The sequence below is a fragment of the Chanos chanos genome, chromosome 15 (assembly GCF_902362185.1).
Source record: "Chanos chanos chromosome 15, fChaCha1.1, whole genome shotgun sequence".
NCBI classification, from domain to species: Eukaryota; Metazoa; Chordata; class Actinopteri; order Gonorynchiformes; family Chanidae; genus Chanos; species Chanos chanos.
In genome coordinates, this window is record NC_044509.1 from 8,417,997 (window position 1) to 8,434,665 (window position 16,669).

The 16,669-nt window shown below is 44.1% G+C and overlaps 2 protein-coding genes across 2 annotated transcripts in view; both read right to left on the reverse strand.

The window, feature by feature from the left end:
- Positions 1 to 1,998: 1,998 nt before the first annotated feature.
- Positions 1,999 to 11,952, reverse strand: LOC115828199 (protocadherin beta-16-like). The gene is made up of 2 exons (XM_030792155.1): positions 10,548 to 11,952; positions 1,999 to 3,017 (listed from the first exon to the last, which is right to left on the reverse strand). Exons 1-2 carry the CDS (start codon positions 11,950 to 11,952, stop codon positions 1,999 to 2,001), a joined length of 2,424 nt encoding a protein of 807 aa, XP_030648015.1.
- Positions 11,953 to 12,977: 1,025 nt separating this feature from the next.
- Positions 12,978 to 16,669, reverse strand: part of LOC115828200 (protocadherin gamma-A11-like) — a 5,201-nt gene continuing 1,509 nt past the window's right edge. Inside the window, exons 2-3 of the mRNA XM_030792156.1 lie at positions 14,807 to 16,662; positions 12,978 to 13,004 (exon numbers count right to left, since the gene is read on the reverse strand). Of these exons, the coding sequence (XP_030648016.1) occupies positions 12,978 to 13,004; positions 14,807 to 16,662 (1,883 nt within the window). The remainder of the gene's footprint in view (positions 13,005 to 14,806; positions 16,663 to 16,669) is intronic.

Sequence of the window (16,669 nt, forward strand, 5' to 3'; positions counted from 1 at the left end):
AATTAAAACCACATGCATTGCAAGTTTTGCGGTTTTACTGCAGACCAAGACGATCTCGTCAGACACAACCAACTTCATTACAGGAGACCTCATCATTGGCCATGTGTTCATTCCAACTGTGTTTGTGTCTTCAAAACGCAAGGAGCTTTAAAGTCACATCTTTCAAGATACCATTGCAAAGGTACCTGTCAATCATCAGTCTACTTTCAGATGTGAATGTTGTGATTTTCAAGAGATATGTTCTGAAAGAGATTTTTTGAAACAAAACTTCAGGAGACAATTCAATGTCCTTTTTTAGATTGTGAATTTAAAACAAACAGCTACTCAGTGATCAGCTTGCATAAAAGCAGAAAGCACAAAAAAATGTTTAGTAGAAGACTTTAGAACTGTGATTCAGTGTTGTGCCATTAATGTAGTTGGCACCGCTGACCAAAGTGAAGCCTCAACTTCCATACAGGGTGATTCAAGTTATGTTTGAGGGGAAGATAGAATAGACATTTTGGAGTTTGTGTCTTATGAAACACTAGAACACAAGATTGTGAATCTTTTTCTTTCTATGCAGACTGTCCTACATGTCTTACGGACTGCAGTTCAAAAAATAGGCCTAGTTGAAGAATTTTGTGAGGTATTAATATACTCAAAATTTCATGCTTTTCAGTCAGTAGCAGAGGTCCTCGCAAAGCACAGCATTTCAACTGAAAACACTCTTGTTCAGGAGATAGTTGATTCTATATTCATGTCCAGCCAATAACTAATAGCAACATCAGTAAAGGGCTGTCTGTTTACAAAGCATCATATTATTGCGCATTACCCACACCTCATACGCTGTTTCGTGCCATTGGTGGAACTCTGGAACATGTAATTTGAATCTAAGCGTGGTCTCTTCAAAAAAAAAAAAAAAAATATGAAGAATGTGCTGCTTCCTTTAGCTACAAAGCATCAGCAGTTGATGGCATACCATTTGGATGGGCAAAGTCTCTTTAAGCCTGACCTTTACATTGAGAAAGTGAAAGCTGTACCACCATCACCGTGTCTTGCGCTTGGATCCAGCACCACTGCACACCTGACAGTTTGACTACTTTGACTTTGAAAGTGAGTTTCATTTGGCATATGTTAAAGGTGACATGCATTTGCTGTTTATTTTGAGAGCTTGTTTCTAGTAAGGCTGTCATGTCGGCAACATGTTTGTTTGCCTTTGTGTAACATTGGTTTTAAACAATGTAATGGTTGTTTTGAAAGAGTTACTGTTACTTTTTTTTTTTTTTTTTAAGACAGAAATTCAGGAGAGAATTTTAAGCTTTTTTGACTGATATTTGTGGTGGTTTTGAAATGTGACTGGACTTTTTTTGAAAACTTGTAATAATGGTCTGTTATAATAAGTGTAACTTATCTTTCTTTTAAAGTGCCACTTGATTTTCTTTTTTTCATTATTATAGAAATACACACTTGGGTCACAGTGAAAATAAAGTATGTAAAATATGCTAAATAGAGTATTTTAGTTTCATATGAGAATTTAAGACAATTATTTTTGCCAGTGAAAAAGATTGAATGCAGAGGAAAGAAATTATATTCATAGTTAGCTTTTTGTAGGTCTGTGAACAACACCTTTTATCAAACAAACAAATCTGAATTGGCGGAACAAAGAATTAAGTGATGACCATTAACAGAACAAACTAATACTACTAGGAACAACAGTGTAATATTAGTTGGGGTGATCACATGGCAAATCATTGAGAAATCTCAAATCCTACTGCTTTGAAATTTAATGTTCTCAACTCTTTTTTTTTTTTTTTTTTTTTTGTAGAGACAATGCATTTGATCAAATTTAGAAGATTGTGCAATATTACATACAGAATTTTCCATATATACTGCTTGTAATCACCTTCCTTGTCACATCTCATCAGAACATATCTCGATTGCTTTCCTGTACCTGGTGTATACATGTGCATCACAAGCACTGACTAGAAAATACCAAAACGACTAGCTAAGATATATAAATTAGTACCTTACCTCATCTGCATCCTCTCTATTAGGAGTAATCATAGCTGCCTGGACAGCATTATTCTGGCAAGTTTCCAATGTGTTACTAGTACGCAGTGTGTTCTCATTGTAAGATCTGACAAACTTGAAGTCACTTGTACGAGAACCTGTTGTTAAATAGGAATCATAGTTGTGAGAACTTCGGAGAGTTCCTGCTCCCTCCGCTTCAGCATAGTTGGGAGGATAATATGCGCTGGGAATAGCCACAGCTCCATCAAAAAACAGTCTGGGCTTTCTCCAATGACAAAACTTCAAGGTCAAAATAAGAATAATAAAAGTCAGGAAGAAGGTTGAAACCAAGACCAAAGCAATGATCAGATAAAACGTTAGTTTTGTACTGTTTTCCTCAGTAGTGTCCTTCAGTTCTGGCACTTCAGATAAGTTATCTGATAGCAATAGATAGACTACGCAAGATGAAGAAAGAGAGGGCAGTCCATTGTCTTTAACTGAAATGATGAGATTTTGCCTCAAGTTATCTGACTCAGAAATGTCCCTTTGAGCCCTAATCTCTCCACTATGCCGTCCAATAGTGAACAGCCCGGGATCAGTAGACCTCACAATTTCATATGAGAGCCAGGCATTCTGTCCAGAGTCATCATCCACAGCTATCACCTTGGAAAGCAGAGCGCCTGAGAGTGCAGTTCTGGGAATAATCTCAGTTATGACAGATTTCCCATCTGGAGCAGGGTACAAAATCTGTGGAGAGTTGTCATTTTCATCTGTTATGAAAACACTCAGAGTCACATTCCTGCTCAGAGGAGGAGAGCCGTTGTCTGTTGCTACAATTTGGACTTCTAGGTTTCTGAAATGCTCATAGTCAAAGGACCTCAAAGCCTGAATGACCCCAGTTTCTGCATTAATGGATAAATAAGAGGACACAGGAACGCCACTGACTCCACTGGGCAACAGAGCATAAAGCACTGTTCCGTTCTGTCTCCAGTCTGGATCTCTCGCTAAGACAGAACATACAGGGGTCCCTGGTTTGTTGTTCTCAGGAATATATGCATTGTAAAACTGTTGTTGAAACACAGGTGGATTGTCATTGACGTCTGACACAAATAAATGAACAGTCTTGGAAGACGATAGTGGCGGAAAGCAATCTCCGAAAACTGCAACATGATATGATTCGTAATGCCAGGGACAATTTTAAATTAACTGAGGAGAACCCTCCCTTTGATGGTCTGTTAATATAGGCTACTTTTCTGAGTAATTCACTGTTTAATTTTGAAATGCTGTTTTCTCTGTGTTCGGGATTGAAAAAATACTCTCTTAAATTCACTATCCAGAGCACAAGGATCAGAACTGTTGAACTATCTATACATGTGACATCAAAAGTGTAAATAAACAGCTGTTGTTCATCTGGCGATGAAATTGTATTGCAGTTTTACAATTTATAGTTTTATTTGGCAGACACTTTCAGCCAAAGCGACTTACATTCAGTGCATCAGTCAGATTTCTAATACCTCATGAGCAGAGATCACAATAAGACTGAGCGTCAATTTACCCCTTCGTATTGCGCCCCTGGAATACTTTGACAGAGACAGAGAGTAATGGAGGGAGACTGTTGGCAGTGCAGAGCTTTGGGGTTGCTGCCCACAGTTCTTTGAGCTGAAATCTAATTACTCTCTAAAGTTTCATGGATGCGTTGTGAAAAGCAGCAACAGCAATGGAATAGCATCAGACACCAAATCCGGTGTCAGATACATATGCTTGATTTGGCTACTTTGAGAAATAAGGGCCTTCAGCTGAATAATGACTAATATCAAATGCTGTGGAAATGCTCTATTGCATGTCCTGCGCAAGAAAATATCGACTTGTCAATCGCATCGGATTTCAGACTCTAAATGAACATGAATGAAACACGGCTTATCCAACGCAAATGAAGTTGAACAACACTGGAAGTCAGTGTGTGAGATTGATCAAACGTAGTATCATAAGGGATATGATAGGCCTATAGCATCAAGGAGTTCAATACACTTGAACAGCCAAATATTAATCAGGCGTATAGACATTACACATACCTCGACAGAGTCTTCAGCAACAGCCAAGGACACCTCGTTTCCACCAATAGCATCATTCGTGCTATTCCTTAAAGTTTGATCTGCGAGCATGGTGTTCTCATTGTAAGATCTGACGAATTTGAAATCACTAGTGCGTGAGCCCGTCGTCAAGTAAGCGTCATAATTGTAACAACTGCGTAGAGTTCCAATTCCATCTACTTCAGCATAATTGGGAGGAAAGTACCCGCTTGGAACAGCGACAGCTCCATCGAAAAACGGTCTGGGCTTTCCTCTGCAGCAATACTTCATGACCAGGATTAAAATGATGAAAGACAGGAAAAATACGCAAACAGATACCAGTGCAATGATCAAATATGATGTTAATTTTTGGTTACTCTGCTCATAAGATATGTCTTTTAGTTCTGGAACGTCAGCAAGGTTGTCAGAAATAAGTAGAAATACTGAGCAGGTTGCAGATAAAGGTGGATTTCCATTGTCCTTCACTGAGACGATAAGGTTCTGTTTAGTGCTGTCAGATTCAGAAATGTCTCGCATCGCTCTTATCTCCCCACTATGAATACTAATAGTGAAAAGTCCCGGATCAGTAGATTTAACAACCTGATAAGACAACCAAGCGTTCTGTCCAGAGTCAGCATCCACAGCGATCACCTTGGAGACTAGAGAGCCAGAGAGCGTGCCTTTAGGGACCACCTCAGTCATGAAAGAGGTTCCCTCTTCAGATGGGTACAATATCTGAGGAGAGTTGTCATTTTCATCCGTTATGAAAACGCTTACAGTGACGTTACTGCTGCGTGGAGGAGAACCATTGTCTCTGGCCAAAATTTGAAAAGTAATGCTTCTAAATTTCTCATAATCAAACGAGCTCACAGCATGTACAACACCTGTATCTCCGTTAATGCTTAAAAAAGAGGACACTTGTAGACCATGTACCTCTTGAGGCACCAGAGAATAAAACACTGTGCCGTTCTGTCCCCAGTGTCAGGGAAAACAGGGGACTCAGTTGCAGACTCACTGATGAATAAATAAAATGTTTATTGTGCCAGGCAGAAGTCTTTCAATACACTAGGCAGAAAGCGGAATCCAAAAAACAAGCAGAGGTCGTACCACAGAGCAGTCAGAGGGAGGCAAACAATCCAAAACGGCAGGCAAAGGCAAAATCCAGAGACAGGCAAATGTTCAAAAGCAGGTACAGGGCAAGGCAGGCAGGCAGGCAGAAGAGGCAAAATCCAACAGGCAAAAAGTCAAAAAACAGGCAGAGGTCAAGAACAGAAGACAATCAGGATAACAAAAGGCTAGGACGACACACTGTGGAAGGCGGTACGAACTGACAAACAAAGGGTAGAACAGGCAGGGTTTAAATAGACAGACTAATACTACTTCAACGAGACACAGGTGAGCACAATAAGTGAGGGGCGGGGCCAGGGCACATGGAAGACCAAAATAAACAAAAGCACATGACAAAACCAAAAACAAATGACAGCTGTCACCAGACCTGACCAGCAGGGGCACAATAGAGAGCAGGTCACGCAGGAACCCTGACAGTACCCCCCCTCCTACGGGCGCCTCCTGGCGTCCCAACTGGTGGTGTGGGATGGAGACGGTGGAACTCCTGGATGAGTGTGGGGTCAAGGATGTCCCGAGCTGGGACCCAACACCTCTCTTCGGGACCATAGCCCTCCCAGTCCACGAGGTATTGAAGTCCGCGACCCCGGCGCCGCACATCCAATAAACGGCGCACCGTGAAGGCCTCTGAGCCATCAATGAGGCGGGGGGGAGGAGGGGGCTTAGGGACAGGGCAGAGGGGGCTGCGGATGAAGGGCTTAACTTGTGAGACATGAAATGTGGGGTGGATACGACGGAGAGTGGAGGGCAGTCTCAGCCTCACAGCGACAGGACTGATCACCTTGGCGATGGGGAAGGGACCAATGAAACGAGGGGCCAACTTGCGGGAATCCACCCTCAGGGGAATGTCGCGGGCGGAAAGCCACACGCGCTGACCTTGCCGATAGCGTGGAGCCGTGCTGCGATGACGATCAGCATGTAGTTTTATCCTGGCTGTGGAACGAAGCAGGGCCCTCCGAGCGCGCCTCCAGGTCCGTAGACATCTCCGGATGAATGCTTGTGCTGAAGGGACTCCGACCTCCTCCTCCTGGGCAGGGAACAGAGGGGGCTGATAGCCCAGGCAACACTGAAAAGGGGACAGACCAGAGGAGGAAGAGGGTAGGGAGTTAATAGCATATTCAACCCAGGGAAGTTGTTGGCTCCAGGAAGAGGGTTCTTGGGAGGACAGGCAGCGGAGCATCACTTCCAGTTGTTGGTTGGCCCGTTCAGTCTGGCCATTAGTCTGTGGGTGAAAACCAGAGGAGAGATGGACCTTTGCTCCAAGCAACTTACAAAAAGCCTTCCAGAAGTGAGAGGTGAACTGTGGTCCTCTGTCCGACACTACTTCCGTGGGTAAACCATGAAGCCTGAAAACATGATGAATGAGGAGGAGGGCAGTCTCCTTAGCAGAGGGTAGCTTGGGAAGAGGGACCAGATGCACAGATTTAGAAAAACGGTCCACGATAGTTAATATGGTGGTGTTACCATTAGATTGAGGCAATCCAGTCACAAAGTCCAGTGCTATGTGGGACCAGGGTCTCTTGGGAACTGTCAGAGGCTGTAGTAGGCCTGAAGGGGGTCGGTTGGAGGACTTGTTTTGGGCGCAGACTGGGCAGGCTGAGACAAAGCTATGAACATCGTCCCTCATGGAAGGCCACCAGAACATCCGACTGATGAAGGCAGCCGTACGTCGGATCCCAGGATGACAGGAAAGTCTTGATGAGTGTCCCCACTGGAGAACCTGGGAGCGGACAGATTGAGGAACATACGAAAGGTTAGGAGGACAAGAGCTGGGTCCAGACTCACCCTGCTGTGCAGATCGGACCACCGACTCGATATCCCATCGAGCAGCTGCGACCAGACATCGCTTGGGGAGAATTGTAGTGACCTCCGGGGTGTCCTCAGATGCCTGAAACTGACGAGAGAGGGCATCTGGTTTGCTGTTCTTGGAACCAGGGCGATAAGACAGGGTAAAGTTAAACCGAGCAAAAAAGAGAGACCAGCGAGCCTGACGGGAATTGAGACGTCTTGCAGACCTGATATATTCAAGGTTCTTATGATCAGTCCAAACCAAGAAAGGAGAACTTGCCCCCTCGAGCCAGTGCCTCCATTCCTCCAGAGCAAGTTTGACAGCCAGTAACTCCCGGTCTCCGATGTCATAATTACTTTCCGTGGGGGTTAATCTGTGGGAGTAGAAGGCACAGGGGTGTAGCTTACCATCCACAGCAGAAAACTGAGACAAAACGGCACCCACTCCCACGTCAGATGCGTCAGTCTCAACAATAAATTGGCGGGCAGGATCAGGCTGGATGAGGATGGGAGCCGAGGTGAACCGCCTCTTCAACTCAGAGAATGCCCTCTCGGCAGTTGGGCTCCAACAAAATCTCAGTTTGGATGAAGTCAGGGAGGTGAGGGGGGCTGCCAGGGTACTGAAATTGCGAATGAAGCGGCGATAAAAATTGGCAAACCCTAAGAACCGTTGCAAGTCGCGACGGGAAGTGGGCTGGGGCCAATTCTCTACCGCCTTTATCTTTTGCTGATCCATTTGAATCCCTCCTGCCGTGATCACATAGCCCAGGAACGAGATGGTGCTCTTGTGGAATTCGCACTTCTCCGCCTTCACAAATAACTGATTCTCCAAGAGACGCTGGAGCACCCGTCGGACATGTTGGATGTGTTCAGGGAGTGATCTGGAAAATATTAAGATGTCATCCAGGTAGACAAAGACAAACAGATTTAGCATATCTCTAAGGATGTCATTAACAAAGGATTGGAAGACGGCAGGGGCATTAGTGAGACCAAATGGCATAACCAAATACTCATAGTGGCCTGATGGTGTATTGAAGGCAGTCTTCCACTCATCTCCCTCCCTTATGCGGACTAAATGGTAGGCGTTACGGAGATCAAGCTTGGAGAAGACTGTGGCACCTTGCAGCAGCTCAAGAGCGGATGACATCAGGGGTAGCGGGTAGCGGTTCTTCACAGTGATATCATTGAGGCCTCTGTAATCAATGCAGGGACGGAGAGACCCATCCTTCTTGCCGACAAAGAAGAACCCCGCCCCAGCTGGGGAAGAAGAAGGGCGAATTATGCCAGCTGCTAGGGAGTCCTGTATGTACCTGTTCATGGCTTCCGTCTCTGGTGGCGACAGGGAGTACAAGCGGCCTCTGGGTGGTGAAGTCCCTGGAAGGAGCTCTATGACGCAATCATATGGACGGTGAGGCGGCAGAGAAGTGGCTCGTGCTTTGCTAAATACCATGCTGAGATCCCGATATTCAGGGGGAACTGAGGACAGGTCAGGGTGCTCCTCTGGAGACGAGGGAACCGGGGTTGAAGGAGCCTGAGCAGCACGGAGGCAGTGATTCGAACAGAAGGAGCTCCATTCTAAAACCTTATTGTGGGACCAGTCAATGTGGGGATTGTGCTGAGCTAGCCAGGGATGGCCTAAAACAACAGATGCCTGGGGTGAATCAATCAAATGAAAAACAATGTTCTCCCAGTGATTGCCAGAGATGAGAAGCCTCACCGGAGCTGTTGTGTGAGTGATCCGAGCAAGCCTTACTCCCGTTAGTGCGTTGGCCTCCACAGGGAACTGCAGCGGAGTGGAAGGGATGCCAAGTTGGGCGGCCAGACCTGCATTCATAAAGTTCCCCTCTGCCCCAGAGTCGATGAGTACTGAAATAATGTGTCTATGGCCGTCAGTGACAAGGTAAGCTGGTAAAAGAGTACGTGTGGTAGAGGGCCGGGAAAGCGGAGTATTGCTCACCTGTAGTCCTGTGTTCAAAGGTGAGCGTTTAGCTTTTACTGGACAGGTGGACACAAAGTGGCCGGGCCGGCCACAGTACAAGCAGGAATTGGTGCTGATCCTCCTTTGTCTCTCTGAGACGGACAGACGGGCATGGTCGACCTGCATGGGTTCTGGGGTGACAGTCGATGGTGACGGATGACTTGGCGCAGACGACCCTGATTCAGGCTGGCGAGTGAACATATGAAACCTGGAGGGACCCCGTGCTCCTTCAGTAATCCACTCCTGACGACGTTGCTTCATGCGGTTGTCGATTCGTATGGCCAAATCTATCAGATGCTGAAAGCCAGTTGGTAGCTCACAGGTGGCTAGCTCGTCCTTAATGGCCTCGGACAAACCGTTCAGAAAGGCATCATATTGGGCCTCTGTATTCCAGTCGGTCGTGGTGGCAAGAGTGCGGAACTGGATAGCATAATCTGAAACTGAGCGGACTCCCTGCCGGATTCTCAGCAATTCTCTGGCGGCCTCTCTCCCATGCTGGGAACGATCAAAGACCCTCCTCATCTCATCACAAAATGCCTGGTAGCTGTCACAGAATGGAGCCCGAGTCTCCCACACTGCCGTTCCCCACTCTCTTGCTCGACCAGACAGCAAAGTGATGACATATGCAATACGGGCTCGATCAGTGGGGAAGGTGGTGGGCTGGAGCTCGAAAACCAGAGAGCACTGAGAGAGGAAGGACCTGCAGGTTCCTGGTTCGCCGTTGTATGACTCAGGTGGTGGCAGACGGGGCTCTCGGGCCAGCTGAGCTGGAGGGGTTTGCTGGGGGGCGGATGACGTTACTGGTGGTGAATGGCTAGGTTTCAGTGCCAGCTGGATCTGTTGTAACTGGGAAGTGATACTGGTCAGGGTGGCAGAGAAGGCCTCCATTGTCTGGTTAACGTTGGCAAAATGGCCCTCATGTCTTCCCAACATTGCACCCTGTCGAGAGAGAGCCTCTCGAAGCTGGCTGGAGTCTGCTGAGTCCATTATGGTCAGTTCGTGTTGTCAGGGAAAACAGGGGACTCAGTTGCAGACTCACTGATGAATAAATAAAATGTTTATTGTGCCAGGCAGAAGTCTTTCAATACACTAGGCAGAAAGCGGAATCCAAAAAACAAGCAGAGGTCGTACCACAGAGCAGTCAGAGGGAGGCAAACAATCCAAAACGGCAGGCAAAGGCAAAATCCAGAGACAGGCAAATGTTCAAAAGCAGGTACAGGGCAAGGCAGGCAGGCAGGCAGAAGAGGCAAAATCCAACAGGCAAAAAGTCAAAAAACAGGCAGAGGTCAAGAACAGAAGACAATCAGGATAACAAAAGGCTAGGACAACACACTGTGGAAGGCGGTACGAACTGACAAACAAAGGGTAGAACAGGCAGGGTTTAAATAGACAGACTAATACTACTTCAACGAGACACAGGTGAGCACAATAAGTGAGGGGCGGGGCCAGGGCACATGGAAGACCAAAATAAACAAAAGCACATGACAAAACCAAAAACAAATGACAGCTGTCACCAGACCTGACCAGCAGGGGCACAATAGAGAGCAGGTCACGCAGGAACCCTGACACCCAGTCAGGATCTGTCGCCCTCACAGAACACATGGAGGTTCCTGGTTTATTGTTCTCTGTCACGTACGCGCTGTATGATTGCTTTTCAAATGTAGGTGGATTGTCATTAACATCTGACAGCAATAAATGAATTGTCTGAAACGAAGAGAGCGGTGGCATTCCTTCATCAGTAGCAGTGATGGTTAAATTATACTCTGGTATTCGTTCACGGTCAAGCTCAGCTGTAGTTAGGAGGGAGTAATAGTTCTTTATTGACGGGTTCAGTTTGAAAGGAACGTTGGACTGAATGGAACAATGCACCCGGCCGTTTGCACCCGAGTCTTTGTCTTGCAAATTTATTATTCCCACCTCTGAACCAGGTGGAGCATTTTCGGCAATGTAGTGGGTTCCTGACTGAAAGGATATTTGAGGAGCATTGTCATTAACATCAACGACGTCCACAATAACGCTAGTAAACGAAGCAAGCCCAAACGCGTCTTTTGCTCGAATTCTCAAGTCGTACGACACTTCCTCTTCAAAATCCAGATGACCGCTTAACTGTATACTTCCGGTATTGTGATCTAGACTAAACAATTTACTTAGATCCTCGGATATTCGGACAAAGTCATAGGTAACCTGGCCGTTTGCTCCTTCGTCTGCATCAGTGGCATTTACTTTAACCACTTCTGTTCCGATAGGGCTGTTTTCAGGCAAACTGACTCTATAAGCAGACTGACTAAAAACTGGAGTATTATCATTAGCATCAAGCACAACGACGTGTATAACTACAGTACCAGACCTCTGTGGAATCCCACCATCACTAGCGGTGAGTGTTAATTTGATTTCCCGCTGCTGCTCACGATCCAGCTTTTTTTCTAGTACTAACTCGCCATATTTCTCTTTACCGTTATTACTATGCACATCGAGAACAAAATAGTCGTTCTTCTCTAATGAATAATTTTGAACATCATTTGCTCCGATATCTGCATCGTGAGCTTCGTCGATAGCAAAACGAGCACCTTTCTCAGTCGACTCGCTGATCTCAAATTTAATTATATCTGTAGCAAACATGGGCGAATTATCATTGATGTCCACTATGTGAACAGAAATGCGGTGTAATTCCAAAGGATTTTCCAGAACCATTTCAAAATTTAAATTGCAAGACGCTCTCGGCCCACAGAGCTGTTCCCTGTCTATCCTCTCTGCGACGAACAGGTCCCCAGTCTCCAAGTTAATGTCACAGTATCGTTTACGGCTGCCCACGGTATTCAGGCGAGCTCTGCGTGTCTGCATTGCTTTTTTAGAGATTCCGATGTCTTTTGCAATGTTTCCAACCACAAATCCGAGCTTCGTCTCCTCTGCAATAGAGTAGCTCATATCCCCATTACTGACCGAGACGACGGAGAGAAAAGTCGCCATGCAGATCACCAAGGAAGAGAATCCTTTGCATTCCATTTTCAATACAAATTCAGGAGACGTTGGAGCTGATGTTCTTTAGGTGATTTCAGTCACATCAAAACGTACATTAGCCTTTCCTAGCCAGGCATGAAGAAATCACTGTTTTTTTCTTTTAGTCCGCGGCACACTGGAATACAGCCCACCACGAAAGATAAAGACTTTCTTTTTCGGTGACTGCCTCCCTAAAGTCAAAGGCTTTTCTTGCTGCAGGTGAACAGCGACGCACTGAGTAATTCTGGAATACTGCAACCATATCTCTATCAGAGCAGCCTGTATCGAATTTCCATGCGATCATGTTTCTTAAGCATGTCTATCGTTGTCTTCTAAAGGATTTACTTTTTTTATCGTGTTGTCACCATTAATCATTGAGCACACACAGTAAACTGACTGATTCGTTAAACTACGTTTTTTGCTGATAAGTGGAATTATACGGCCATGATAGTAAAGGTTCACCCTTCAAATACTGCCTGAAAACAAAACAAAACAAACAAACAAAAAACTCTGAAACAGTAAACAGTATTTCTGCATGATAAGAGTAGGGGCAAATCTTTGGCTTGGTTCCACAAAAGAGAGTTAGGGAAACATGAACAACATAGACCAAACACGAAATATCACTTTATAGTTCTCGAGTTGCACCAGAAAAAAAAAACAAAAACAAAATCAAAAACAAAAAACAAAAAAACAAACAAACAAAAAACTCTTGATCGGACACTCTTCAAAAGTCTTGGATAATCGGTAGGTCAGTGCAAAACGTATAAACGTCTGTAATAAAACTTCAATTTATGGAAACACACGAGGAAAAAATAGTACAGTGCAATGTATAGTACAATGTTGTTAAAACAATTAGCAACAATTAAGACTCCCGTTTCAGCGAATAATGCTGTACACTTAATCGTTGCAGTGCCCTTATTCGTATTATGCCCTTATCCTCGGAGCTGTCCAAGTAAGGGGTGCTGAACTGTAGTTGAATATGCTAACAAGCACTCATATTCACAAGTAAACACACTGAAGCCATGATGACCTTAAACACTTTTCCCAAGAATGCGAAGCTGAAATAATAAAAACATAAAAAGATAAAAATATCACTGTCGATTAACTGTCAGTGAGATCTTACATAAACCTAACAATTGGCGCGATTGACTAAACCAGTTCCTAAGATAGCCAAATTGTCACTGCAGTACGACAAAAACAAACAAACAAAAAAACCCCCAAAAACAAAAAAACCCCAAAACAAACAAACAAACAAAAACAAGCAAGGGAATAGAGGTCTTTTGATTTATTTTACATTTTTTGCAGACTTTATGGTCAGTTTCCGTTTACAACATTCCTCGTTATGTGCATTTTACCTCATCTCAAATCCCGTTTAGTGCCAAGGTCAATTTTCTCACTGAGTAAATGATTTGGACCCCGATGCAGTGTACGCTCGGCTGGAATAGGATTCTTATTGCTGGATCTGATTAACTTTATGCGACTTGTGAACGACCCTTTTGTTAGGTATGCATCATAACTGTAAAAACTTAGGGAAATTCCTGTTCTTGCGCCCTTTTCATATCTGGGATTGACATGTGCAACCGCTACTTCCAAAAATAAAAAAAAAGTTACTTTATCCCTACAGCAAAGTTTCACATTCAGGAATAATGAACTTCACTAAGAAGATGGAAACACAAACAAATGAAATGACCAAATGAAAGTGTAGTTTGAAATTACTGTTCATAACTCATGTCTATAAAGTCTGGAACTTCAGTCAGGTGATCTGATGTAAGTAGGCGTAGGCCTGCTGTAGTAGAGATCGGGCTGTCTATTGTCTTTTACTTAGACAAAAAGACTTTGTCTCGTGTCATCAAAATCAGAAATGTTTCATCATGTCCTGATTACTTCTCTGTGACGTCCAATGCAAAAAGATCCTGGCCAGTCGACTTGACAATTACATATGAGAACCTCGGATTTGGCTCAAAGTCAGGGCCATCTCAGTCATAAAAAAATCTCGCTCTAAAAAGTGATACTATATTTTAGGACACTGGCATGCTCATCGGCTATGGTGACATTGACACGTTACTGTTAACTGAAGAACCATAGTCTCTAGCCAAAACATGGGATTCGAAAATTCTGCACCTCTTAGAGTCAAACGACCAGACAACATGAACTACCACTACTATGCCTCAACTTTTTGCTGTAAAATTCTGAGCTTACTGATAACATGTCATTATTACTCTGAACGACTTCTGACAAGCTTTCCTAAGGCACGCATAGTGCTGGCGCACATGAATTCATAGATTTGCATAACATTTCAAAGCACTGAACATTAACCACAAAATAGCTATAAGTATTCAACATTTCAAGAAATTTTAGCTGTCCCAGACTACAAGTTAACAGACCTGAAACTCCAGTGACTTCGATGGTGGAAAACGTTAGAACTAATAAAATTAATCAACATCATACATAATTTACCAGTTTCCAAAATCAATGTCTATTTTCTGGTAAACCTATGTAGAACTGACATGCTGGGTTGCTTAATGAGTGCACACTTCAAAAAAAGACCAAACCGTAGGCTAATCATGTTGAATTATATTGAGAGAAATGAAAATAACAAATAAAAAAAAAAAGACAAAGCATGTAAAAAAAAAATTAATTCAGTCATCAAATTCAAATTTGGAAATTTAATAAGAATAGTGATGAATTTTAAAATCACATAAATGTACACATTCTTATGAATGTAAAAACGACCGAAACTATAAGCTATAGCCTGGAGCGCACTTGCGTTGGCGAAATGACTGGTATCCTATCAAACAATTTAATCCATCTGTGTATTGTTGTAAAGAGAAAATGCATTGCCAAAAATTGGGAATTTTACCTCATTAGAATCTGTTGAGGTGCTGACGATCACAGCATGCTGTCCAAAGTTATCAGTTGGACACCGCCCCAGGGTGTGATTAGTCGACAGAGTGTTTTCACCGTAAGCTCCGACAAATTTAAAATCACTTGTGCGTGAACCTGTTGTTAAGTATGTGTCGTAGTTGTAAGAACTACGCAGCGTTCCTGCTCCTTCCACCTCTGCATAGTTAGGAGGGAAACTTGTGCTTGGAATAGCCACGGCTCCATCAAACAACAGCCTGTGCTTTCTCTTGCGGCAAAACGTTACAACCAGAGCAACGACAATGAAAGTCAGGAAGAAAGTGGATACAGAGACAAGAGCAATGATCAGATAAGACGTCAGTTCCGAGATATTCGTCTCAAAAGATACATCTTTCAGTTCTGGAACCTCCGACACGTTGTCAGAAATAAGAAGATAAACAGAGCAGGTTGAAGAGCGAGACGGTTGTCCGTTATCTTTAACCAGTACAATGAGATTCTGCTTCATGCTATCGGATTCAGTTATGTCACGCTTTGTCTTTATCTCTCCATTGTGGAGACCTATGGTAAAAAGTCCCGGATCAGTAGACCTAAGAATTTCATAAGATAGCCAAGCATTCTGTCCAGCGTCAACATCAACAGCTATGACCTTGGAGACTAGAGAACCAGAGACAGCGGCTCTGGGAACGATCTCAGTCAGGGAAGATTTAACCTCAGGCGTAGGGTATAATATCTGAGGAGAGTTGTCGTTTTCATCTGTTATGAAGACACTCACAGTCACGTTGCTGCTAAGTGGGGGAGACCCATTGTCTCTGGCTACAACTTGAACTTTGAAGCTTCTTAGTTGCTCATAGTCAAAGGACTTCAAGGCCTGAATGACCCCAGTTTCAGCATTAATGGATAAATAAGAGGACACAGGAAAGCCACTGACTCCACTGGGCAACAGAGCATAAAGCACTGTTCCGTTCTGTCTCCAGTCTGGATCTTTCGCTAAGACAGAACATACAGGGGTCCCTGGTTTGTTGTTCTCAGGAATATATGCATTGTAAAACTGTTGTTGAAACACAGGTGGATTGTCATTGACGTCTGACACATATAAATGAACAGTCTTGGAAGAAGATAGTGGCGGAAAGCCCTCGTCTGTCGCAGTGATTGTTATATTGTAATCCGTTTGCTTTTCCCGGTCGAGTTCTTTAGTCGTCATAATCGAATAATAATTTTTGACCGATGGGTTTAATTTGAAAGGAACATTTTCCTGAATGGAGCAACGGGCCTGCCGATTTTGCCCTGAGTCCTTATCTTGAACATTAATGATGCCCACCTCGGTGCCTGGCACCACGTTTTCAGGAATTGGGTTGTGAAACGACTGAAGAAAAATTACAGGCGCGTTGTCATTGATATCGACAATTTCAACAATAACATTGGCAAAGGACACTAATCCGGAGCCGTCTTTGCCTTGGATGCTTAATTCATACGAAGTCTCCTTTTCAAAATCAATCTGTCCGCCTAATGTAATAGCTCCTGTTCTGTGGTCGAGCATGAACAATTCATTCAGTTCGTCTGAAGTATGTCCAAATTCATAAGTCACCTCACCATTTGCTCCTTCGTCAGCATCCGTTGCGCTGACGGTGACCACTAGAGTACCTACAGAGGCGTTTTCAGGCAAAGAGACCTTATAAACTGATTGACTGAAGACTGGGACATTATCATTGGCGTCAAGCACAGTGACGTGTATAACTACAGTACCCGATCTCTGTGGAATCCCACCATCAGTGGCGGTGAGTAATAATTCAATGTCCTGTTGTTGTTCACGGTCCAGCTCTTTTTCTAACACCAGTTCCCCGTATTTCCCGCCTCCTGGTTT

Coding starts and splice junctions, on each gene's coding strand:
- LOC115828199 (XM_030792155.1), bottom strand. CDS start 11,952: ATGGAATGCAAAGGATTCTCTTCCTTGGTGATCTGCATGGCGACTTTT. Junction 3,018..10,547: donor TAAACCAGGAACCTCCATGT/GTTCTGTGAGGG, acceptor ACAACAAACCAG/GGACCCCTGTATGTTCTGTC.